The 25,641-nt window shown below is 43.8% G+C and overlaps 1 protein-coding gene across 6 annotated transcripts in view; it reads left to right on the top strand.

Annotated features, from left to right (window-relative positions):
- LOC108003627 (protein nubbin-like) overlaps positions 1-25,641 on the top strand; it is a 109,792-nt gene that overhangs the window by 49,238 nt on the left and 34,913 nt on the right. For all 6 annotated transcript variants that reach the window (XM_017066026.3, XM_017066024.3, XM_028669626.2 and 3 more), the window contains one exon: positions 8,523-8,741. In XM_017066026.3, the coding sequence (XP_016921515.1) occupies positions 8,523-8,741 (219 nt within the window). The remainder of the gene's footprint in view (positions 1-8,522; positions 8,742-25,641) is intronic.

Genomic DNA, 25,641 nt, shown 5'->3' on the forward strand with positions numbered 1-25,641 from the left:
CTTGATGATTTAATTCATCCTTTAAGGAGAGTCGGTGTTATGCACAGTTGCATCTCGAGGGATCCACCTCCCCCTTCTGCGTGATGTCAATCTAAATAAAGATATGTAATCGTACAGGCGTCCAATGTTTCGCGTGTAATTCTATTCTCGCGGAGAAAAATCACCGTGAAAATTCTGATTGAAGAAAAATTCATCGCCGCGTATCACCGAGCGGCACATCGAGTTTTTACAATTCATTTTTTATTCCTCTTGCCTCGTCAATTACATTTACGATTATTTACACGGGAAACTTTATCGTGCAAAATTTCAATATTTATCTATTTCGATGCGAACATATATATAAATGAGTTGAAAGAGATAATACTCCACGTTTCTCTTTTTCTTCTTTTTTTTTTTTGAATATCTCTAAAAATAAAATATCGTACACAATTTTCGAGAACACTCCAATTCTCGAAAACTCGTTGGAAGAGCTTAACCTGGCCGTTGTTCGTCAAGGGCTCGTCTCGAAATCGAATGATTCCACGTCGATCGTCGACACCGTGAGAACCGATCCGTGACATCACGTAAGCCGGTGGACGTTGCGCGTCGGATGACGAATAGGCGGGCATCGCGGAAAAACGTAGACGGGAAAGTAGCGAGTAACGCTAGGTGTGTGCACGCTCGCTCGCGTAGATTAATTACGTGGAGATGTGGAAGTGAAGAAAAAAAAAAGGAAAAAAGGAAAAAAGAGAAACTGTTGAGATGATCGGCGGCGATTGGCCGTGGAAGCCGGCAGGAATTTAATAAGCCGCCCGCCTCGTCCCAAGTTCCCACGTGCATCCTCGCCTTCTTAATCGCGTAAATGCATCGCGAATTCGATCTGGCCGCCGCAGTCTGCTCGCGTTCGAGCAACGGTGCGACACGCGGTGATATTCCATTCGTTTTTCGCAGCGAATGCGAAATCGGCTCGACTCGTTCGTTTCGAATTCGTTTCGTAATTGGGCTTTCTTTCCTTCTTTCTTTCTTTCGACAGCAATTCAATTATTAATAATCGCAGAATCTCGATGGAATTTTTTTTTTTGGACGTTGTTGGTATTCCTGATGGAACATGCATGTATGTATAATTGTATGTAAACTTTGTTCGAAAGATTCGAGGCGTTTATTATTTATTGCTCGAAGAATTAAGGATGATGCAAATGTAAAAGGAAAGAAAAAAAACAAATTGAATAGAATTGTGTGAAAATTATTTCGAATTTTTTTTAATACGAGGATGTACAAGAGTATTTCATGAATACTCAATCCAATATTTAAAATAGAAGATGTGTCTTGGAAAAATATGTTCTTCGAAAAGATATGCTATAAATATTTCGTAAAACTTTTAATATTAAATAACGTTACCGGTACGCAAGCGACGAGTTTCCACGGATAGAAAGAAGAAAAACTGAAAGTCAATTCGCCATCTCTCTCCGCAGAATCGAGTGAAAAAAAAAAGAAAATAAAAAATCGCGTAACGGCAGACAACGGCAGCCACCCCATTTCGAAATCCCTTTCTCGAAAGTCGTGGATCGTTAGAGTCGCAGCCTCTGCTGCAACAGGGGGAGGGGGTTCGGGGGAAAAAAAAGTTTAAAATGTTTGAGGAAGGGGTGGCCGCCCCTCCTCGCCGGCCGTGAGGTGCCGGCAGGGGTTGTTTCGCTGCGGAATCGTTGGAAACGCGTGCTGCGTTCGTGCCACGCACCTTTCCAGCGCGTCCTCCTATTTGTGCGACGTCTCACCGACGCGAGGGCTCACGGGCTCGTGTGCGTGGACGCGCAGGAAGAAGCGTTGAGGAGCGGAATAGACGCAGATGCTTCGACAGGGAAGCGAACGGACGGAGCCAGCCGGCTTTTCGGGCTCCGGGAGGGAGGGGCGGATGGTTCAGACGTCGTGTGTCTGCCATTGTGATTTTAAAATCATCTCCCCTACCCCTCTCGCCATCCCTCGCCTTTTCCACCCCTTTGAACTTTCTACTGGTGGTGGATCACCAGCGTGGATTTTTGGTCTGGAGCTCGGTTTCATCTTTGATCTTGAAAAATGTTTCTCTTCTTCGTTTCCTCCACGATTAGCCTCCACAATTTCTTTCCAATTTCTTCGTCGAATATATATATCAAGTCGTTGTCTCTGTTTCAAAGGAGGTAGCCGATTTAAAAATATATATATATACACTTTTCCATACTCTGATTCGTAACATTTTCGATCCCAGGGCAGGGACACGGATGCTCGACACGGCGGCGCGTACCAGCCGCAGGCATAAACATTCAGCTGTACTCACAAGAGAATCGAGAATCCCCCTGCTGCGTGGCGAGGGTAACCTCAACACCGGCTACGAGATCGAAAAGGGGAAAGTTTTTTAAAATCTTTACGAGTCGAGAGGGAAATGCGCGCGAGGCAAGGGGTTGCGCATCCCCCTCTCGATTTTAAAGCGGAGGCGCAAAATGGCGTCGAGGGGCAGCAGGTCACATGCAGATTGGCTAGGTGTCGGTCGAAAGGAGTTATGTCGAAGGGTGGTATCTCGTCCGCGGAGGGCGGTTTCGCGCTTGCGCTCGAACAACCCTTGCCGCTTGATCCCCCCCTTGCCTAGCCCCTACCGATCCGACCGGCTAGTTATTATTCACGTTTTTTTTATTGGTCGACGCTCAGGTAGCTCGTATTTACATAATGGCGCCCGTCACGCTGTTGCATTATTGAAGTCCTTATCTTTTCCTTTTTTTCTTCTTCTTCTTTTTTCAATAAATGTACATTAATTTCGTTGTTCCTTCTTCTTTTCAAGGATGTAAGGAAGGAATTTCGAGAACGGCTGGTCGAAACCTCGATCGTCCTTGCAAATTGCAATTCCTGGCGATCGATTTGGGGAGCGAAAATCGAAGGGTGCGTTGGTCGAAGAGGGAAAGTGCATTTCCAAGTACAAAGCGGCGTGGAAAAGTGTACATAAGGGGTGGGAGAGCGTTAAGGTAGCCAGAAACGCGGCGAGAGGGGGCTGGCTTTATCGATCGCCGGCCTGACAAGGGCAACCAGCAAGAAATAGGGAAACTGTTCTCTCGCGATGAATGCCGATCCTTTGTCTTTCTCCTCTCTCCGCCAACGAGAGATCACTTCCCTTTAAGGGATCCTTCTATACGGAGGAACGTGTTCCATTTCGATTGGGATTCTGCAGAAAGATCTTTACAGCAGGAAATTCGGTTGTAAATATCGTCAATATTTTTTCACCGATATTAAATATTAAAGATTATTGTAAGCAAAATATTTGCGGCAAGTAGCTAGCTGTTTCCACTTCTTCCCAGGTTTCTTTCTAAGAAAACCTGGCTGGTAGAAAAGTGGAGCGCGCGTTTCATTATCTTGGCGCAAGTAGCATTAACGATTGATAATCGAATGCTTTTTTTCTAGATAAAGCCACTTTATTAGTTTCAGAGTAAACAGTATAAATTTTCCATTATAATGCGTTCTAACGAATCTCTTCGATTTAATTTATTTACCTCGTGATTAACTTGCATCGTTATCGATAAAGAAAAGAAAAAGAAAAAGAAGAAGAAAATGATATTCCCTGTTGCGGATCTCACGATCTTCTTTCCTCCATCTCTTCGCTTCCACGTCGTTCCATCCAATTCCTGTCGATAAATTTCGAGTGGAAAAATAATCAAGCCGATATATACATATTCCTCGAAATCTTTTCTTTCTCCTTTTCCCTTTTACCTTCTATTTTATAATTTTCTTCGTTTCGCTTCGATCTCGATCGCGATTACGCAACGCGTACGTGACGCGATTTTTCTGCTTATCTTGGATCGATGCGCGCCACCATTATTGAAATTACGAAAGTAAGTAACGATCGAGGCGATGTGTATCGAGAATCTTTCGGTTTCGATATACTCTTTGTCGGAATTATTTACAAGTGGAGGGGAAGCTTCGACCGATTAAAGGTCGTTGACACGCGTGAACCAAGAAAGCGTGGCTCGTGAATAGGACGGAGCTTTCACGTATGCGACCGTGTAGCTGCTTGCTTAGGTGCTCTCGTTATCTCTCGTGGTGGCTTCTACTCGCGGCACCTCCATGACCTCTTTTATCGGAATTCCGCTCCACGCCCGGCACGTGGCCGACGTCCCTCCTTATCAGTCGAGAACGAGAGAAGGAGAAATTTGATTATCGGGCGATACAGATAGGAATTTTTTCACACGTCCAATTTGCCTGCGTCCAATCGCGAGTGATGGACGAGATAAACGCGGCTCTATTTTATTAGGGAACGAACGATGAGTTGGCCGAGAGAGGGCATCGATGCTTCACGTGATTCGTACACGTTGAAATGGACTTTGCACGCGTGTAGAAATTTATATAAATACGATTCGATCAATAATAATTTCGAAACTTTGCTCGTTAGATTAAATCGCCAACTATCAGTCGTTCTAAAAAAAATATTTCGAGTGGTATTTGCTTCGAGCTTATATGTAATTAATTTATCTAATTCATTATATATATATAATTATAATTTTCAATTATAATTTGTATTTATTTAACATTCTCTTTTTGTATAATAATTTTTCAAAAGAAGAAGAACGGTATAATAATTCTTTATTTTCATTTTATTTCATAAAGATACAAAAATTCTTCGTTTTAATTTTAGCCCATCGAGCTAACCAAAGATTCAAATAAACCGTCCATCCTCCCCCCGTCTTCAAATCGTCATACAACTGCACCTGTTACGTGAACACTCGCAAAAGAGCTCACAGAGAATACGAGCGCGAATCGTGGAGCAATTTATTTATTGGAGAAAGCGCCCGGGGGCCCGTCGCGGCTCCTGTCCTAAGCAGGATTCAATTTGGCCACTGCCCACGATTCCACCTTCAAAGAGGAATCACCGTCCTCTCTCTCTCTCTCTCTCCCTATATATATATATATATATATGTACAGCCACCACCCTCTCGTCGACGTGCACAAGCTCGGTCACCGGCCTCCGCTATTAATCTTATATCGAACGCTTTATCCCTGCCCCTGTCCCCCGTCTCAGGCTCCCCTTTTCTCCAAGAACCATACCCGACCTCTTCAACCCTTGACGACGAGCAGGAATTTTCAATTCTTTCGAGTGCCGCGGGAAAGCGGATTGCCTCCGGGATGCAATGTGGAGGCCCGCGCGACCACGTTTCGCTCGATCGACCTGAGAAGAAATTTCACGTCCACCTGGGCGATTCCAGGATGCGAGATTGGGCGGTACGTGACGCCGCTAATGTCGAACGCCGGGACCGGAAGTCGGGCTGGTCGCACGCAGCGGGAATTCGAGGAGGATGGAATCGAACGAGAGATTGAACTTTTTTTTTTTCGAAAGAATCTTTTTTTCGAATTCTTTTACGCTACGATTTTTCTTTGAGCGTGCGAGAAATATACCGAATACATCTTCCTAGATAAGCTATGAAAGGACGATATTTCAAACTCCTTAAAATAAATATCATAGATTCTTCAACTTTTATTTCGAATTTAAAACGCTTACGCTATCCTTTTCTTGATTCAATTTGGAATACTTCTCGACGAAATTCGAACGGATTTTTAATCGTAATCGTTCTCTCTGTATCTGTAGAAAAGGGAGAAGGAAGGTGGATTCGGTGTTGGCGATTAATCGTACACGGAAATGGAAAGACGTGGAAACGAGTGCGGCCGCTTCTGGCGGGACATTGGCCAGGGCGAATAAGTAATGTAGAGGTCCATTATGCTGAAACGGTGAAGGGTCTTCGAGCAGGGTCAGCCAATCCCCCGGAGGGCCGTTAAAGTGAAATACTTCTGAATGCAAGGTGGCTGACCGCCTCTCACCCCTCCCCTCCTTTCGTCCCCTTTCTTCTCTCGTTGGCCGAGTCCCTCGTACGAGAACCATAGGTAAATCGTTGTTATCTGGACAGTGATAAACCCGTGAATGGAGTTCGCGCCTGGCGAATGCTAGGGGAGGCGTGTACCCACCACCGCTACGTGGATACCGATCGCCAAATGGATGGCTCTGTTTACGCGGATCGGTCTCGTCCTCTGCTTCGATTTCTATTCCTATCTGGATTCTCTTGGAGGCCTGGGAAAAGGAGTCTACTATCTTCGAAGTAGAGCAATATATTGTTCGGTATGAATATCTTATCTGGTCCAATTTCTTTCTAAATCTTTTCGAAGATTGGAAAAGAAAGGAGGAAATTAAACAATGTTGAAAAAAAAATTTTCAAATCTCTTCGATGGGAGAAACTTAAATTGTTGCACATTGAATATCAAATGTAAATTCCAATCGCGGCCCGTACTTTCATCGCAAAATGCATCAGTCCAATCTTCATCCTGCCTCTGGACTCTGGTTGTTACTTCTTTGTTATTGCCTCTTGCTAATCGTTATTTCATATATAAATTCAACGTTTCTACTAATAAATTTTCTTATGTCATAAATTATAGAAGAGAAATCGGCACAAATTCTTAGTAAAATTCTTTACGCAGAAAACCTGTATTTATTTTACGTACCGTGGAAATGATAAAATTCGAGAAATAATTATCTGATTCAAGAAAGGCGACAATATTAAGGATCGTCCCCTTAAAGGATGAAAGAAAGAGAGGAAGGTTTTTATTTCGGATCGATCGATGAGCCGCGAATCTCGCGAGGAAGAATCGTAATTGAATTTTCCGGTGCGTGGCCACCGGTCGGTTTCGCCGCCCCTTCGAGGGGTGGTTCCGTTTGTCTCCGTCTCCTGGGCTGGAGGGGAGCATGCAAACACCACCGAGATTAAAGAAACCGTCCATGCTCCACGCCATATCTCGAATCCCGTGAATCGCCTCGAGGCACGAGACCACGACAACCCTCCTGGAAACGTTCGATGCTAATATCGTAGCGGATATCCACACTCTCGCCTTCCTTCGAATTAAAATCTTGATTAAAATATACCGTATCTCGAGAAGAATATCGAACGAACAGTTTAAATGTATCAAATGTTAAATTTTACCATTTTCGAAATACTTTTCTGATCAACGAAGGAATATCAAACGGATAATACACCTCCTTCGTTCGAGATAATCCAAGTAAATGTACTGCTGGCTCGATATTATTCCAATAGAAACATTACACGGGCGACGATTTTAAGATTTCTCTAATTAAACGAACGAGTTTAATAATTACCAAGAAACGATTGGTTTTATTGCGCAACCCGCCACACGAGTTCGTAATTAAAATAATGTATTATTCACAAGCGAATATTCGATCGATGTGATGAGTTGCATAAATAAAAAAAAAATAGAGCGTCCAATTACCAAGCATTATTACCTATTAATTATAGAGAAAATGGAGGTTACTTCGAGACCAGTCCTGAATAATCATCCTACCATTCGAATTCCTCATTGCGGTTAATTATTCTCTCCATTCCCCGCGCGTTAATTGATGTAAATTGAAACTCGAAATTCCTCGAGGAAGAAACCGCATGGATCAAAAATGATTCGATCCCTTCTCCTATCCTCGCTCGAGGATACTATTGCAACTATGGGCGGAAGAATGGAGGGTGGAGGCTTGGAGGCCGGCACTCGAGGTCAGCGGCCATTCTCTGATGATATTGATTAGCCGACGCCCTTAGTTAGCGCCAGCTACACTTTCCTCTCCTCTCCTCTCTCCCACTTCCTTTCAGTTTCCTTTCCTTTCCCGCGAATTTCCTCGGCCACCCTTCGAATATCCACACGATGGATCTTTCCACCCTCCGTTTTTGTCTTCCTCCTCCTCCTTTTCTTCTTCTTCTTCTTCTTCTTCTTCTTCCTCGAACTACGGGAAGTTCGCTTTCTCGCCCTCGTTAGCGAGGGGCGCGAGATGGAAGAAGACAGGCCGAGACTAAATCATTCATCGAGCAAATAATGCCGGGGCTGACTCACGTCTCACGAACGTGGGACGATATTTGCGCGTGGGGCGAGGAAATCGCCAGATTTCGGGGATGGAATATACAGCAATAGTAATGATAGTAATAATTTGGAGAAGCAGAATAACAATAGTAATAATTAGAGAAAGATACAGTGTACAGAGGAAGAAGAGAAAGAAATATAAAAATGTTTCCACTTGATATTCCGCCCTTGCTCTTCCTCGAAAGTGAAAGAAAAATTCGATACGTCTCGCGGTATTACGATGGGGGTGTAATTAGACACTGCAGACGGTGGATCAACATGGAGCAGAGGCCGGTATTGTTCCCAGAAATTAAGGGAAACGAGGGAAAAGTCGGGAAAAGTGGCATAGGGATAGGGGATCCGGAGGGTTGCTAATTACGCGAGACTCGTGAGGGGAGAGAAGCCATTTTCTGCGCAGACACAAGGGTCGTAGCGTTATATTAATACAAGGAGAGGGGGAGAATTTGTTTCGCCGACTTCTCTCGCAATTTGATCCTGATGCTCGATAACTCTTACTTCTATATAGGAATAATGTTTCTAAAGCGTTGTCCCTTTGAATTGACGAGCGTGCGAAAATAAAAATTGTTACGATCGATTAAGTTGAGAGAATGGATTCGTTCACTGATCATTCCTGTGTATTTTTTTTCCAGGCAAACTTTGGATAGGCGATAACGAGGTTGCGTGGCGGACCGAACAGTCTTTCAAGAGGACCTCACCCCTAAACCCCTGCACCAACACGACTACCACGACAACGGCAGGTGGTGGAGCACTGGCACACCCCCACCTGTCACCACCCATTGCCGCTCCCGTGACCACTCCCGATCACAGAAGCCCGAGCAGCCTCCACGTGAAGCTTGGAATTTCTCCTGGTGAGCTTAATTTCCACTCGAGATTCGTACATTCTTACGATTGGTAATCCCTGAGAAAAAAGTATCTAGGATTCGTTAATTTAAATATTGAAGAAGTATCGTTAATTCGTCACCGATTTTTGCCACGAATTATCGATTACTTCGTACATAAATATTCGCTTCTCCTTGGATAAATCTTTCGGCGAAGTCGTTTCCATTTAATCCGTTGAATTATACATACGAGTGGCGAGTGTGGGAATGTAGATCGTATGATAAATGTGAGAAAGAAATATCCAGGGACGGATTCTTTTGTTCGAATGCCATAACTGTAAATAATCATCCGTAAAAATTATACAAAAATTTCATTACGGATACGTTAAGTGGACGGCGCGGATGGGTAAAAGGATGGGGGCAAATCCGAGAATAACTTATGCTTGCAAATACGCGATAAGATCGCGATCCAAGAGAAAGGAGAGCACGGTGGTGGCGCTCCGAAAAAGCGGAGGGTCAGCGGCTTAAAGCTGCCTTAAAGCGGGTGCTCTTTAAATAATGCAATAAGCTTGATGTCATTTGCCGGACAATGGGCGGAGGGAAGTTCCTTTTAGGGGAAGGCCCATCGAAATTGCTCCTCGCAGGTGCTTTCGCCTCCGACCCTCGGGAGCCTCGCCCGATTCGCGATCCCCCGCGTATTCGATCAATTCAATAATTGATAACGGTTTATCCATCTTACCATATCACTGGATTTATTACATTAAATCAACCATTATCTCGTCCGCGTTAACTGTAGCGAGATCCGATCTTAATTTAATCCCAAGAATCGCGATAATTGTGACAAAAATGTAATAAAAATTAGAGAATAGCAACAATAGAACAATAATTGTACACCGAGTAAAGCACAGCTATTCCTAACAGTTCTTAACGTTTGTTGCCACGGTATGAAAGGACCGCAACGTAGTTTTAATTGTAACCGATTCTAAACGAACGCGTGATTAAAAAGCACGGTGGGAGGAGGTAGCAAGGGGGATGTAGAATAATCGGTAGAATGGCTGGAGGCGTTGCGCTGAAAGTGCGGCATCGCATAGCGCCGCTATCGATCCGAACCGGAAGCCGGTCCACCGGCTCGCTCGAGGAAGTCGGATTCACGTTGGAACGGTGGCTCCTTTCGTTTTGCTTAAATAAACATTGCTCGAACAATAGAATCGGGGAGGAGGAGGAGGAGAGGTAGAGGGAGGGAGGGACCCTCTTTCTCCTGGTAGCGATAGTAGTCGCGAGGAGGGGCGGAGGGCCGATTCCCTCTTCCTTTTCCCGTGGAAAAGAGAGGAAGCGGCATGTTTAATGCATCGTTCAACATTTCCATGTCAAACATCGCTTTGACTCGCGGAATTTAAAACCGTCTGGCCGGCGAGCACACGGACGATGGAGTCGGCGGGGGGTGCGTGTGTGCGAGCCGATGGGAAAAACCGGCCATCTTTATTTACCGTCGAGCCGCCGCTGGACAAGATGCGCCGAGACTCGATAAGGGCGGCGATCGATAAGGGTTGAAAGAAGCGCGGTTGTAAACGACGTAACGTTTGATTGGTAACGGGGAGTGGGGGAGGGCGATTTGTATCGTGGATGATGTTTCGTGCCTCTTTCCATGAGACGGGTAATAATGCATTCTTTTCTTTCTTCTTACTCTCTCTCTCTCTTTCTCTCTTTATTTTTCTTCTTTCAAAAGGAACGAACGAACGTAGGTGATAAGGCAATTTTTAGGCTTAGAATTAAATTCGATTAGTTTATGCTCGTTATGGAGCAGAATGTATGTAGGTTCTGATATTCCTTTCTTTTCTAAAAAATAATTCTTCAGGTTTGTACGTCGGATAAAGTCTCATATGAAATTAAATTGTATTATCTCGCTCTGAATTCGGTTTTGATAACTTAGCAATAGTTATTTTCATTATTTTATTGTATAGATATCATGTTTAGAAGCATGGGACATTTTGAATTTCGTGCGTATAAAATTATATCAATTAGAATTTTCTTTTTAAACGAATTAACTAGTAATTAGAAAGATAATTTTAACGTGTTTGTTTAAATTAATTTCGATATGATATATTCAGAAATCAAATCAGGGGAGCTACGTTTCTAGGAACTATTGTTACAGAGACTTGATTAATAATTTTTTTCGTATCTAATGACATTTAGGGGAAAGGAGGAGAGAGAGAGAGAGAGAGGAAAGACTAGAAACGACATTTCGATCGTAGCCTCCGCTTTAAGGGGAGGATACGGGGCAAAGAGGCGAGGTCCTTCCGAGTCTATTTGCCTCGCAACGCTATCCTAGCTGCCAAGTGTGTTTATTCGGTATATCAATAAGGACGAGAAGTGGAGGACGAGGTTCCCCAAGGGTTTCCTCTTCCCTTTCGATGCTCGCCTCTCTGCCGGACAGCTTGATAACATTATGTTTCTTGCGCCGACATATGCACCGGCCGGTTTTTGAAGAATGAGGGACCCACAACCCTAAAACGTTGTGTGTATCAACCCACCGTGGACATGTGTCGAAACGATGATCCTTTCAGGCCTCTCGGACCTGTGTACGAACCCCCAAAAAACGATGCCACGAGGAAAGCTATAAATCACGGGAATAATTAGAAGGAAAGAAGGGTCGAAGCGACATTTACCCCTACTTTATTATTATAAAAATGATATTCCTACCGATTTTTACAAGTTGAAAATGAATTGTCGTGCGAGAGATGTTTCTAAGATTAATCGATCGTTTTTTAAATAGGGAAGATGGAGCGAGAAGAGGAATTGCGAACAAGCGCCTTTTAAAAAGTAATCTTTGAAGTCGGTGAACTGTGTAACGTAGTCTCGTAGCGTGTAAATTACGCTGTCCGGTTACGGAAGGATCCTTTCTTGCCGTTCTCCGATGTATCTCTCCCCCGGGACTATCACTCTTCCCCCTCGGATCGCCCTCTTCCTTCCGTAGGTATTTAAATTCCGTTTATTCGGCCAACCTTGGCCAAATTATCTCGCGTGCCAATCCCTCCTCCTCTTCGACACGTTTCACGCTAAAAGTTGGATAGAAAACACATTCCTCTCGTCTCTGTTCTTAACTAATTGATTAATCAATTTTTAAATAGAACATGATATACATATTTTATATCACGTTAATCGAATAGAAAAAAAAACCTTGAGTTGAGAATTACTCTGTTCACTGCAAGAAAATATCAGATTCGTAGTAAAATTATCACGTAACGTTGTTTATTCGAATCGAGATATTTAATGTCGATTAGATAATTTGATACAGTTTCAAGTGAATTTCGATCGAGTTGAGGAAATTTTCTTGGACTATTTTTCAGGCGAGGACGAGAAAACGTTTCGTGTCTCGTATTTTTTTATCGTGCAGTTTGAAATATCGAGCAGCGGCCATATGCGAGCCAATAACCAACGGTTACGCGTACGCGGACGTTTCATATACGGTGGAAGAGAGGGAAGAGAAAGGGTGGCTCGTGAAATATTGGCTACATAGATTTCGACCATTATTGCCGCGTGTAAAACACGGCGACATTTGGCGTTAAATCGATCAGCCCTGTTCGCGCCGTGTCACGGGGGATCCACACTTTTGGATGGACTCTTGGAAAATACTTTCGCAGTCGATTTTGCAGTGTGATGATTTTTCGAGGACGATCGATCGTTTGTTGAAAAGAATTTATCATGGAACAGAAAGATTTGTTGTTGGTATATTTTTTTTATTCAAGATGGAAGAAGAAGAAATTTCATCTTTTTGTGTATCGAAAACTCTTTTGAAATAAGAAATTACAATTATTTGAAATGAGTTGATCGAAGAATTAAAAGTTTCTTGATGTAAATGCGACGATTAGAAAAATTAATTGCTACAAAAGTGGACAATTGTGTACAATGTTTCACAATCTGTAGATTTTACAAGATACTTTGTAAGTAACACGTGTACTCTAAATTTCTTTCGAGAAGTATGGTAATATAAGATCAGAAGGGAAAGCTGCTGAATGATCGTCGCGGGGCGCAATGTATTTATGGAAGGCCGTACGGCCATGGCCTAAGAATAACAACGGATAAAGTATTCTCGCCATGAATATTTCGTATCTTCTATGGGGATCTCCCAGCTCGAACGTCGTTCAAATTGAATTCTGATTTAACTGGCCGCGTCTTGCCAGCACAGAAATATCCTTTGCGCGCTGCTGGCGTCGCTTTCATCGCGGAACGAGGAGCAGGAGGGGGAGGAGGGGCAGAGGAGGAGGTGGAAGAAGCGGCCACGGGTCCGAGGATCGATCCCTTACGTAGGAATTTCGAGACGAGAATCGAAGGGAAAGATCTACGCGGCGAGTTTCGCAGTTTCCGCTGGCCAATCGCCTCTCTCTCTCTCTCTCTCTTTTTCCTCATATAAGTTATGTGATTTATCGTCACGCAGTTAAGAGTCCGGATTTATAGTGACCGAAGTTGCGCCCAAGTTTTATGGCCAGGCGAATTGTTTCGAACTGCGCTGAAAGCTCTCTCTCTCTCCCTCTCTTTCTCTCTTTATTTCTCCCTCTCTCTTTCCATCGTGTTCTCGCGCGATGAAACGCGCTAGAAAATTCGATTAATCGTGTTCGAAGCGGGATGTTCTCAGGATAGTGGTATCGCTGTTGGAAGAAAGAATTTTCTCGGAAACATGTTTGATCGATTGCAAAGTAACGCACGTTACTTGAAGAAAATTAAATTAAATCAATATGATGGTCGTTTTATATTTAAAATCCTTCGAGTTCCACGAAGTAAGATCTTCTTTCGAAGGAAAGGGGAAAAAAAGGAGAGATCGTAGAGCGTCAAATTGGACAGGTTCAAACACGTTCAAACTTGTTCGAAATTCTTCGCGAGGAGAGCGCGAAGAAGTTATGGTCAACGATGACGTGACACGGTTAGAAAGACACCGTTTTTTCAAAGTGAATCGAAGCGCAATTACAGTGGATGGCGAGCAGATAAATTGGCAAACTGATGACTGACTCATGTCTCTAGGAGAGAAGAAAAGATGGACGATGGTCCACCATCGTTGCATTCGCCAGATCTACGCCAGTTTCACGCGTTCTGTGATCGCCTTGTCGGGGAAAAATGAGATGCACAAGGCGCTAATTGATGACCCGTTTTAATAAGCTGGGAGAGACGTTGCGTTGCGACAGAGAGCTCGAGGCGGTCGCGTGGATTCTCGCCGTTCGAGGCGAGAACAGCTGCAGCGCCGCAAATTAGCATGGGGGCTATAAACGATAACGGTTTCGACAAGTCCTTGGACGGGACGTGCTTTACATCGGTTAAGTTGATTAAACAGTTAATCAGACCACGACACAGACGTGGTCATTTCTTGCAATTATTTATTTTCCTCTCGTGATTTTTCTCCCGTGTCCTTCCTCTTTTTCCTTTAGAAACATCGTTCTCGTTGTTCGCATCTTTTTTTTTTTTTGCATCATCGAGATTCTTGTATTTCATTAAATATCTGGTATTCGTTTCGAAATACGTTGGAGAGAAAATCCTTGTTGGAGAGAAAACAAAGATACACTCTTTTGTAGAATTTTTATAATAGATATATTAGTATCGATATAATTTTATTACTTACGAAGAGAAGTTTTATTACTCTTAGAGTTAAAATTTATATCGTTGGGATGTAGGATAATTTTGTCACAATTATAAGTATACGTTATTTATACGAGGCTTTCTAACTTTGATCAAAAAATCAAAATATTTCAACTCGAAATATTCCAAGTGTCGAAGAATGAAGGAAAGGGGATACACGTTGATACAATCAAAATTTAACTGGTGATTTTCAACCATCTTGGATTATATATCTTGAGGGGGAAAAAAGGAGGATCTCCCCCCCGATTACCCCCAAAAATTTATAATAGCACGCGATTTACCATAATTAATCGATTACGCCGGCTCGCGAGGCATCGAGCTAGCCGAGGGAGATTTTTTTCCAGATCATAATTTTAGATAGGCCGCTCGCCCCGTTCCCGCTGACGCAAATGGCGGCGTGTAGGCAAATTGAGGTGAGATTGGAGGTCAGCGCGATCCGTTGGCCGCGGCGAGCCGCCTCTCGTGTACCGGGCGATACAAAAGCAATTTGCAACTTTGTTCCCCTTTCGTCTCAATTCCTCGGCAAAAACTTTCTTTCGTCGAGGAAAAAAAGAAAAGATCCTACGAAGATCTTAAGACGTTGCGATATCTCGGAATCGTCGTGGAAAATGGATCGAGGAGACGATAAACAGTCGTGTTCACGAGCATCTGAAGGGGAGCATGCAGATTAACGAGGGAGACGCAAGAAACGCAATATCGTCGAACGGTTATTAAAATGTTGATCGTCGAGGCCTCTATTTAATACGAGCGAAGAAAAAACTGGGTAAAATCGATTATTTTCTTGCCACGATTAACGCCATCGTTAGAGTTCGAACTGCATACGCGTCCGATGACTCTATTTCGTCGCAAGACTCGTATCATTTCCAAACGATCCGATTCTCGTAAGGAAACTGGAGGAATGTAGAGGTTTCTCGAGAGAAAAAGCGAGCAATTATGCGTTGCATGCAAAGAGAGGATCGAAAAAGAAGCGCAACGCTGTCCATCTTTCTGCTCGAGTTTCCTGCGATCCAGCGGATGCGCGTGAATACGTAACTACCCGAACCTTGCCTCTCACGTGTTTCCTCCTCCCGATCTGACAGCCTCTGTCCAAAGAGAAGTCGAGGATAAAGTCGAGCTACTAATTAAGCCACGGAGACCGGCAAGAGAGAGGGGGAGCCCTTCCTTCCATCCTCCCCAAACGTTCGTTCGAAGAACGGCTAATTCCTATCACTGGATCAATCGTGGCTCCGTGACTCGATCTCCCAGGACGAAAACTGGCCTCTGCCAAATCGAGTAACGCAATTTCGCGGCCGATCGCGTTAATATTAATGATCGCTGCCGACCATCGTATTCCAGAATTCGTTTTCTTTAGAACGAGCGTTGATTTATGGGGCCATGCTTTTCTTGCGCCTCTCCTCGAAACGAGGCTACCGTTTATTGATCAAGATTTATCGATATGCTGAAAATATTCATGCGCGAGCATAAATACCTCCCGAGAGAGAGAGAGAGAGAATTTCGTTTACTCTTCTCTTTCTTGCCCCGACCATTTATTTGGATTTCTCATTTTCCACGAGGAAAGGACGAGGAAAGGAATCACCCGGTACGTGAATCGGCGCGAAGCACCGCGTAATACCAAGGGATCACGGTGGACCGGCTAACGTGATTATTATAAAGTCAATACGTTGCTAACTCATCAGCCGGCTCCGCCCTCTAACAGCCCGGTAATATGCACCGGCCAAGAAGTCAGTTACGCTCTATCAGTACGCTCTCCTCTTCCTTCTTCTCGTCTCCCCTCCCCCTCGTACCTGACCCTTCCCCCCGATCACCGTACACACACCGTCTCCTCTCTCTTTCTCTCCCCCTTCCCCGTTTCGTTTCGTTCTTAAACTTTCCTCCTTCGGTCGGTTCTTAACCTCCCTCCGTCTCGCTTCACCGGGATGTGAAACGGCCAGGAGTGTGTCTTACCTACGTCGAATAGGTAGACACGTAAGTAAGTATCGTACGCGTGCAACCTACCGTGTATACCTCTTCCGATATCTCTTTCCACTTCTCTCTTCCTTCGCTCCTCTCCTCCTCCTCCTCTCCCTCCCTCGTGCTTTTGCACGTGCAATACACCGCACGTATCTTGGCGGATCTCGAACGAGCCGCACGAAATCGCTGCCTGCAATTACCCCCGAGAAATATATTACTTAAGGATTGGCCGCTAAGAACGCGGACGATAAGGAGATGCTTCCACGTCCGTCCGTCCGTGATCACGGTCCTCCCCTCCCCCGCGCGAACTCGAGCTTCGTCCCAGCTTTCAACCCGCGATTTTCTTATCCAACGGATCCAACAGGTGTCTTTGATCTCGAATATTTTTTTCTCTTTTTAAACGTTCAGCTTTTTCGAAGGGAGGAAGGTGTAAAGGGTGGGGATTTTGGGGCGAGCCGCAGGTGCTTGGGGACGATTTAATGGATTTTGCACGCATTTTAGATGGAAGTTGCAGGTGTCTCGAATCTTGCGGATCGAGAATTGAGACGTTAACGTTCGTGCGGAGAAGTTTCGATATCGCGCATCTTCATTTCCGATCCCTTCCATTCACAACGAATCGAACTTTCCACGTTTGAAAATCTTTCCAATCGACGTAGAATATCTTACGAGAACGAATTCGATGCTTATCGAGGGGAGTGGCGCGCGACGTGATAAATGCACGCGCGCGGCCGATAACGTAATACGCTAAAAAAAAAGGGAAAGAGCAAAAGAGGGGGGCAGACGAGTGTTTGTTACACGCCTTACGGACAGCGAGGAACGCGTTATTACAGCGGGTCGAGGTGGCGCGCGAGGGGGAGAGCAGGGACTTTTTTCCACGGCAACGCGAAGTTCAAGGTCCATCCTGGGTTGGGTCGTTTCATTCATTCGCCGTTGGATTAGCCGAGCGTGTATGGCTGCTCATCGAGTGACTCTTGCGCGCACAAATCTGCAAATTTATTCATCGACTTTCTTTCTGTTCCGTGCGGATGTCAAATTTCTCGAAACCAATTTCATTTACATCTTGAAAGTACCTCGAGAAAATCTTCCTCTCCTTGAAAATATTCCCTCGAAGAGAATTAAAGATTACGAAACATCGGATTGAGAGAAGGGAGAGGAGGAACGGAAAAGGAAAAAACAAAATCTACTCAAAAGTCTGGAATTTTTGAGAGATTAACAACACCATCGGGGAGGAGGGGACATCTCACGGGACCAAGCACCTCTTCCAACAGTCGTTAAACGCCGACTGCCGCGAGAGGGTTTGACGAAGTGTTCGCACGTAGGGAGCGCGCTGCCAGACAGGTTTTCATGGTTAATTTCGCGAACACTGCGACCACGATGCGCGTGATGCAACAAGATCCACTCATACATCCACACCTATCCTCTCCCCTATACGTATCCCACACATATCCGCTCCACGTGAAGTCCATCGTGGCCAAACGTGGAGATGAATTGAACGAATCGCTCGTATATGTGCACGTGCATGCGTGTACGCGTCGATACATACATATATGTATATATATACGCCCGGTCGGGCTGCAGGGTCAGAGGTTAAGCGGCGTGATTGAGTCTTGCTTACAAGGAGCCGCCCTTCGTTGCTGTTGCTCTCGGTTCCTACCTTCTTCTTCGTGGGGAAGGAAACCATAATGCAATTTAAGCCATAATGCTTGACTTTAAATTGAAAAGATTGCCCGGGGGATGCGAGGGAGCCCGAGTTGTATAGCGCTCGGAGGCGGTGGTGCGGCGATTCCTGTGCCGCGGTTCCAACGGAGGAGGATGAACGTTCGTCTCGAAGAGGAGGAGAGGGGAGGGATCCATCCTCCTTTTCCTTTTCCAACGGGGATAAAATGATCGTGACGTTTCGCAAGCTAGGCAAAAACGATCGTTCGCCGATTATATTTCCCCGTGTTCGCGCCGATATACATCAAGGCCGATCGATCTTCGCACGATTTTCTCACCCTTTTCACGACGATTGCCGCGAATCGCCGTCTTCGAAGAAGAGGAGGCGTACATAGTTTGTCGAGCGTGGCAGATGGTCGATTTTAGGAATCTGGATAGATCGGGCGGTGTGATAGATAGAAGCGGTTTCTCGGTTTGATTATTCGCGAGAAAGAAATATGGAGGATGATCGTAGGTGGAATTGCAGACATCGACAGGTGTCATCGATGGAATTGAAGACTGTACAAGTTTCTAGGAGGAGATTTAATAATTTCGAGCACGAAGTCGAACTTGTTCCCTCGATTGGCAAACTTGGACACGCGGACGCGCTGACCAATGGCCATCTGTCGGGTCGTTGCTGTACTGGTTCCACCCTCTGCCAGCTTACATTTCCAATCAATAACCGATTGAACAACCCCCTCTCGAGTCCCCCCTTCCCCCATCTGCTCGCCACTCGCATTCCTTCCACGAGACGAACAATCTACACGTTTCGAACGTGTTGCTCATCTTCTTTTCTCGATCCTCCGAAGGGGATAAAGAATGATTATGCAGAGAAATCGATGGTAAGTTTGAGATAGGTATTTTCAGGAACGAGAAAAGTTTTGTGAAAATAAAACGAAAGCAATAATTTCTAAGCACGATACATATAGATCACATATATATATGTGTGTATGCAAACGTATTCCTCTTCTTCCTGTATTTTTTTATCAAATTAAAGTTTACAAGTAATTAATTAAATTTACAAGGTAATTACAAGGTTGTATATTAAAATTTTATACTTACGAGCGTTTGTTATCGGATATTAGATCGGCTCATAAATAATATCGCGTTGGAGCATAGCATAAATAGTTTTAATTGATAAGAATCATTCCGTATAAGCTGTATTTTTATTACGAAGGATTAAAAAGATATCATACAATTTTAATAAGAAGATAAGCAATATTTGCTAATTACAAAATAATTCTTCGTATAATGATATACGATCTAGGATGTAAAAGGAAAAAGTAAACGTAATTTAATTTTTACCAATTATATTACATATCCACAGATATCCTTCTGATCCGACGTCGACGAATTATTCCCATCCGTTACGAAACCTCTCAAACAGGAAAATCATCGAAAACGTGATGTAAAAATAATCTTAAAAAAAAAAAAAAAGATGCATCATCGATATCATTATATTTTAGAATATTCCCTTTCTTTATACGCACTCGATTAATCATCGAGCATCGAAACAAAAGAGATCTATCGATCGCTAGATCCATTCGTTCGGGGGGTGATCGAAGCGAGATGATAAATCAGATAGGTGGCAGCAGCTGGTGCTCGGGAAATTGGCTGGCCATTGTGCCGGGACGTGTTATTTTGGAAAATCATCTCTCGGCTCTTTGCCTGCTAATTTCGGTGGGCCTTGTGCCCGAAATTACTACCTACTTCCTGGGTCGCGGACCTGCCGGTGGCCGGCAACCCTCGGCATATGGAATGCGGTTATGGACGGCCTATCGGGTTTCTTCGGGCCTCGAGCCTCGTCCCATCGTTAATTGCGATGCTGTTTCTCTTCGTTTCCCTTCATTTCCGGAAATGTCTTCACATTTCTTAATACGTACAATCGTTTCTTCTTGTTGTCCTCTTGGACAACAATTTTCAACCCTTTTTACATTCACAATTAGAGACTCAGAGGGAATTATTTAGATAATTATTATAGATCGGGTCGTTTAAACGCTTTTGACTATCGTTTTTTTCAGGATCATCAATAGAAATTAAAGTAATGAACGAACATTTCTTCGAATTATAGATACTTAAGGATTGAGTACTCTTCGAGGAGAAAAAATTCAAAGAATTGTAATATCCCTTTATCAGTTCAAAATTAAGGGTTGATAATTATAAACGTTTTTGCCGGTTGCTCTTCCCCGATTTTTACAAGACACGGAAGGTGGCAGGAAGGAAGTTTCTAAGACTTCAAAGACTTACCGCTTGTGAATATTAAAAATTCCGCCGGGCATCCAGATCTACCTGGTCTTTTCATTCATTCGCCCTCGTTCGCATACATATGTAAATTCACTTTTTGCCGATTGAACGGTGCCGACCATCTAGAAAAATTTTCGACAACGAATCGCACGTATCCTGAACGTGGCCCTGCCCCATAACGAGAGTCTTAGCAGAGATCCTTCTGGAACATTAGCATGATGCGATTGACGACCACCGCTTTTTCCAGAAGATCGAAATCACCATTCTCAGGTAGCCTTATGGACTCATTAAGACGCCTTTTTACGGTCGTGTTCGTTTCTCGGCGACCGGTGCAGCTGATGGACTACGTTGCCACAGTTATTCTCGTTTACTCTCGTCAGAATATACCCAGAGAATCGTCGAGAAAGTGTAATTCTCCTCGATGGGATTTCAGAAGGATTACGGATCGTTCGTTTTCCTCCCTGGAAATTGTGTGCAGAGTCGCAGAGGGGGAAATAGGTTGGTCATCGTCGTAGCAATATTACGTTTGCACGATCGGTTTATCCCGTTTTTCCCCGTTTTCATGGAAAACACAACATGAACGTGACCCTTGGCAGAACGAAAATCTGCCCTCTGACCCCGCTGGACGGAAACACGAAACACGGCGTATTGGCAATGCCATTATACAATGACACAGTCCGCTGCACCCTAGCTTGATCCCTCCCTGTACGGGACAATGAGAGAGTCCAATGGTAGAAAATTGGTATAATCGTACCTGTGATATTCAAATATACGATTTAGATTCATTCCAATAATCGTCAATCTTCTTCTTGGTGTTTCAGGTTTAATCTTTCCATCCCATTGAAAGAGAAACTTTTTCTTCTTAAAAAAGATGTATCGAAATAACGTGCTTCCAAAAAAAAAAAAGCAAACGATACTCAATTAATCTACGTGAAATCCAGTCCGGTTGCAGTTCCTGAAACGAGTTTCGATTTTTCGAGGAATCAACGTTAGCCACGCGACCGTTCCAACAATCTGGCGTCTTCCCCCATCCGGAAATTTGTCCTGCCAGTCCTGTGCCATTACCGTGGGCAACAATTAAAGCCAATAATTCAAATGCCAACCTCCCCCGGAAGGGAGGCAGGGAAGACAGAGAAATTCGAAGTGTTCCAGATTTTCGAGTGTGTCCACACCCCTCCTAAATCGCACACGCGCCTGTCCAACAATAATGGCCACTGACCATCGGCCATCCCTGAATATTCCAAGCCCGGGACGCCGATGATTCAATCCGACAATGGACCGTTCGGGTGCCGGACAATGCCCTGGTCAAATGCACTGTCGACGGCAAACGGCGGCCAAACGGGGGTGGTTGCAAAATAGGGGCGGCGGAATGGAACCCCTTGCGCTCTTTCTTCTCCCTCTCCCTCCTGTTGAAAGCGTGGGTGGTGCCCTTTCACGCGGCCACGTTACCTCGTCGCGTTTTTCCTTTCGCAGGGAATGACCACTCTCTGCAAAATTTGCTTCGATTCTCGTCGAGTCTTGATCGATCCTCTCGGAACGGGGAGAGACTACGAATGATATATGTCGCGTGACCGAATAGGGAATTCGGGGCAAGAGATGCGGGCCATTTTCTTGGCTCGATGCTTTTTCGAGATTTTCTTTGTTGTTGTCTCTCTCTCGTCTGTCTTTTATTTTTTCTTTTTTTTTTCGATCGTACGTTTAATTCTATTCACTGGATATGGGATAGATTGTGAATTTCACGGTCAATTGGATTTCTCCGCGCGTTTTCGTTTCTATAGAGATTTTGTTTACAGGTTTACTTTTTACTTTGCGCTTTCGTTTCAAAATTCAAAACGGTCGAAGATATTAAGTTAAGAAATTTCGTTTATTCATATACGATTATCGCGAAAAGATTAACGAAATATTAATCCTTCGATCGAAGGATTCGGTTGCTTCTTGAAAACTTGAACACGAGTTGAAATTCTATTCTTAGATCGCCTACGTCATTCGATTAAATCGTGCACGGTGTAATGATAATTTAAAAGCGTGTAATTTAAAATATGAAGGTAGTCATCTAAAATCAAACACGGAAAAAAAAAAAAGAAAAATTTACCCGCATCTTAATAAAGATTAATCATTAAACGCGTTTCCTCGTAGTTCAAACGAAGGAAATTTTCCTTCGTTTTGTTATCTCGGGAGTAAGTAAAATACGGCGTGCAATAACGGTATAAGGGAAATTGGTAATGAGGTGCTTGATTGGTTGATTAGAACCCCAGTGAAGCGTTGGCCCATTTCCTCGGTCGAATGCCGGCGATAATTAAGCCAATGGACTAATTAACCGAATTAGATAATTTGCAGATCGATCCGGGTGTAAAAATAATTGAGCCCCATTCGTTGCCTTTTTTTTCCTCGTCATCTGGCTCGTATATTTATATCACGAAACCGTGGGAAGGCCAATTCCATCGCAATTGCTCAATCGACGTTTACAATAAGGACGAGCACGAGCAGCTGACAGCGAGAGCGTAGATCGCAACAAAGGCAAGTTGTTTATCTATGACCGAAATAGCTTTCCATCACCATATTTCTATCAATTTTTAAAACGAAGATAGCACATCAACGGAGCATCAACGGTCGATTTTCCGAAATTTCCCAAATTTCTTTTCTCCTTGAAAAGAAGATTTACAAGCAGATATCCCTTGGAAATGTAGATATTTGCAAAACATGGAAAGCCCATTTGGAATTTTAAGGGCATGAAGAGAAAAAAAAGGAAAAAAAAAAAAAATGAGAGGAATTTACAACACCCCCGAATTTGGTCCTTCGGGGACGCAAATATGTTTTTTCTTTCTTTCTTTTTTTTTTATTTTTTTTTATTTGCTCCTTCATCAGATTGCTCTCTAGTTTTACGACTTAATGACTCCTCCAGCCGGCGAGGCATTCTGAAATTCCGATGAACTGCGCCGCAGTTGTTCTTTCTTCTTCGTTCTTTTCTCTCTCTCTCTCTCTCTCTCTCTCTCTCTCTCTCTCTCTCTCTCTCTCTCTCTCTCTCTCTCTCTCTCTCTCTCTCTCTCTCTCTCTCTCTCTTCTATCCTCCCTGCTACCCTTCGTTCCAACGAAAGGGCTAAGGGAATATAACCAGCAAATGGAATTTACAGCGAGAGAATGCACAAGAACTCTTCCGAACTGCTGATACCCGTTCCTCCGCTCGATTTCCTATTCGTGGAATCCATCCTCCATCGTATCAACAATCGAATACAGAAAAATTTCAAAATTCCCTTCGCGGTTATATCCGTTAATCGTTGAAAAATCGTTTCTCTCAAATCCTCCTGCCATCGGCGAACTCTTTCCGCCGAAATTAAAAGGCGGACGCGACGCAACCACCGACGAGAATCGGGAGGCGATAGAAAGAGGGAGAGAACGTTTCTATAATTCAGCGCGGTACAGCCAGTCGATCGTTCGGGATCGAGGATCAGGGGCGGATAATGTATGTACCCTCTGTCGAGAGAGAGAGAGAGAGGGAGAGAGGGAGAGAGGCGAGCTCCAGAGTGGCACGTACGAGTGGACTGTCTCGCCTCCTCTCTTTCTCTCTCTATCTCTCTCATCCTCACGTTGGCCTTGCGGAGGGTTTGCGGGGGTGCACCCCCACGGGCCAGCTGAGAAGAGGGGCAGCGCTGACCAACGCGAACGGACAGCTTCTGGCTCACCAGTAGACAAGTTGCCCCCGGCAGACCAAGTTGAGGGAACCCCCGGTTTTTCCAAATATATCTTGTTGAATAAGTTTCACATTGGTCGATCCTTGGCCTCGAATTCGATCGAATTGATCGGTGGTGAATTGGTGCAAGTACATATATATATATGTATAAATATCGTGATTAGTGAGACTGATCGATGAACTGTTCGAGATATTTGTTTATCTGTCTATTGATAAAATATTCGTTTTTGGTGGGTGAAATCACGGGGGACATCGTTACTTGGTATTATTTAAAAGACTGTTCGAAAGGCCAAATGGTTGTCGGGATTTGTCAGTTTGGGAGCAAGAGGAAGATGCACACGGAAACGAAACCGACTTTTCGGATACGTAAGCGGAAATGTTTATTTTGTCTTAAAGCAGAGGGTAGATTGTGCGTCTCTCTCTCTCTCATGTAATTATTATTATTATTATTACTATTGTTATTATTATTATTATTGTTGTTATTATTATTATTATTATTAATCGACGAGGGTTTCGATTTTGTTGCAATCGAATCAACGTTCATTCCTCTTGGACCCATATCGAATTTGATGGATAATAATATACCAGCATATATATATATATATATATACACGCGCATCTTAGAAACTTTTTTTATGGAAAAAAATATCGAGTCCCGCATGAAGCAACGATCTAATCTTCCTAATAGATTAATGGCTACGAACGGAATACTTCCTGCTTTTCATCGAATTTTTATCGTATGCTTTATTGTACGTTTTTATTTATCTGTTATTTCTTATCCGGTTAATCATTATTAATCAAATTAGCTTAAATAAAGTTTTCCATTGTGTGAAGGATGGGATGGTTGGTTGGGTCTCGTTCATTCCCCGTTAGGGGGATGTATGAAATGCAAAACCAACCCCCTTTCTGTGATTAGACCAGCGTGCAACGATTGGGGTTTGCTTTTAGGTCGAGAAGGGATGCTCCAGCCATTTTAAATTCCCCACCCCCTTCGTTTGTTGTAGCTCCTGTACAGCTACGCGCTCTCCCCATACGCTTCAGATTATCCTGTAGACGCACTCGAATTCCTCGTTTCTTTCTCCCTTGTATACTTTTCACTGTGTTTCTCACCCCCTTCCATTCTCTTCGATTCTACTCCCACCCCCATTATCCATTATTTAATTTATCAATTTGACTCGAAGGAAGAAACATCCTTTACATCTTATTCATAACGAAAGTCCCTCGCCTCATATTCGACAACGATTAATTTTTATTGGTCAAACTGCGGGATACGGGGGCCTAATCGAAATTCATAAATTCATGAAAAATTTTTATGAGATATGTGAGCGAGCACTTGTGGTGATTCGAGCTTATAACGATACTTTAATGGAATTATAGAGACGATAAGTCGAACGTCAGTCACGCTTTGCATAATATCGGTGGATTTTTCTCATCGATTCTTCGCAAGAAGGGGGCGAAAAAAAAGAATGACCGTTCCATTATCCGAATAATAAACGAGGAAACATTTTCGATATCGTCTTGGAATAATTTTCCATCACTTTCTCGTATGCAAATTACGAATTACAAAGTTTCTCGAGAAAAAAGAAGAAGAAGAAGGAGAAGAAAGGCAGTAAGGGGGCGATAATCCCACGGAAAATCTAATTAAATCGGGCCCGCAGAAAAACTGGTTTCATCGAGGCGGAGGCTCGAACGAAACTCCGCTCGTAATCTTGGGAGGGCACCTTATCA

Source organism: Apis cerana, linkage group LG4 (genome assembly GCF_029169275.1).
Source record: "Apis cerana isolate GH-2021 linkage group LG4, AcerK_1.0, whole genome shotgun sequence".
NCBI classification, from domain to species: Eukaryota; Metazoa; Arthropoda; class Insecta; order Hymenoptera; family Apidae; genus Apis; species Apis cerana.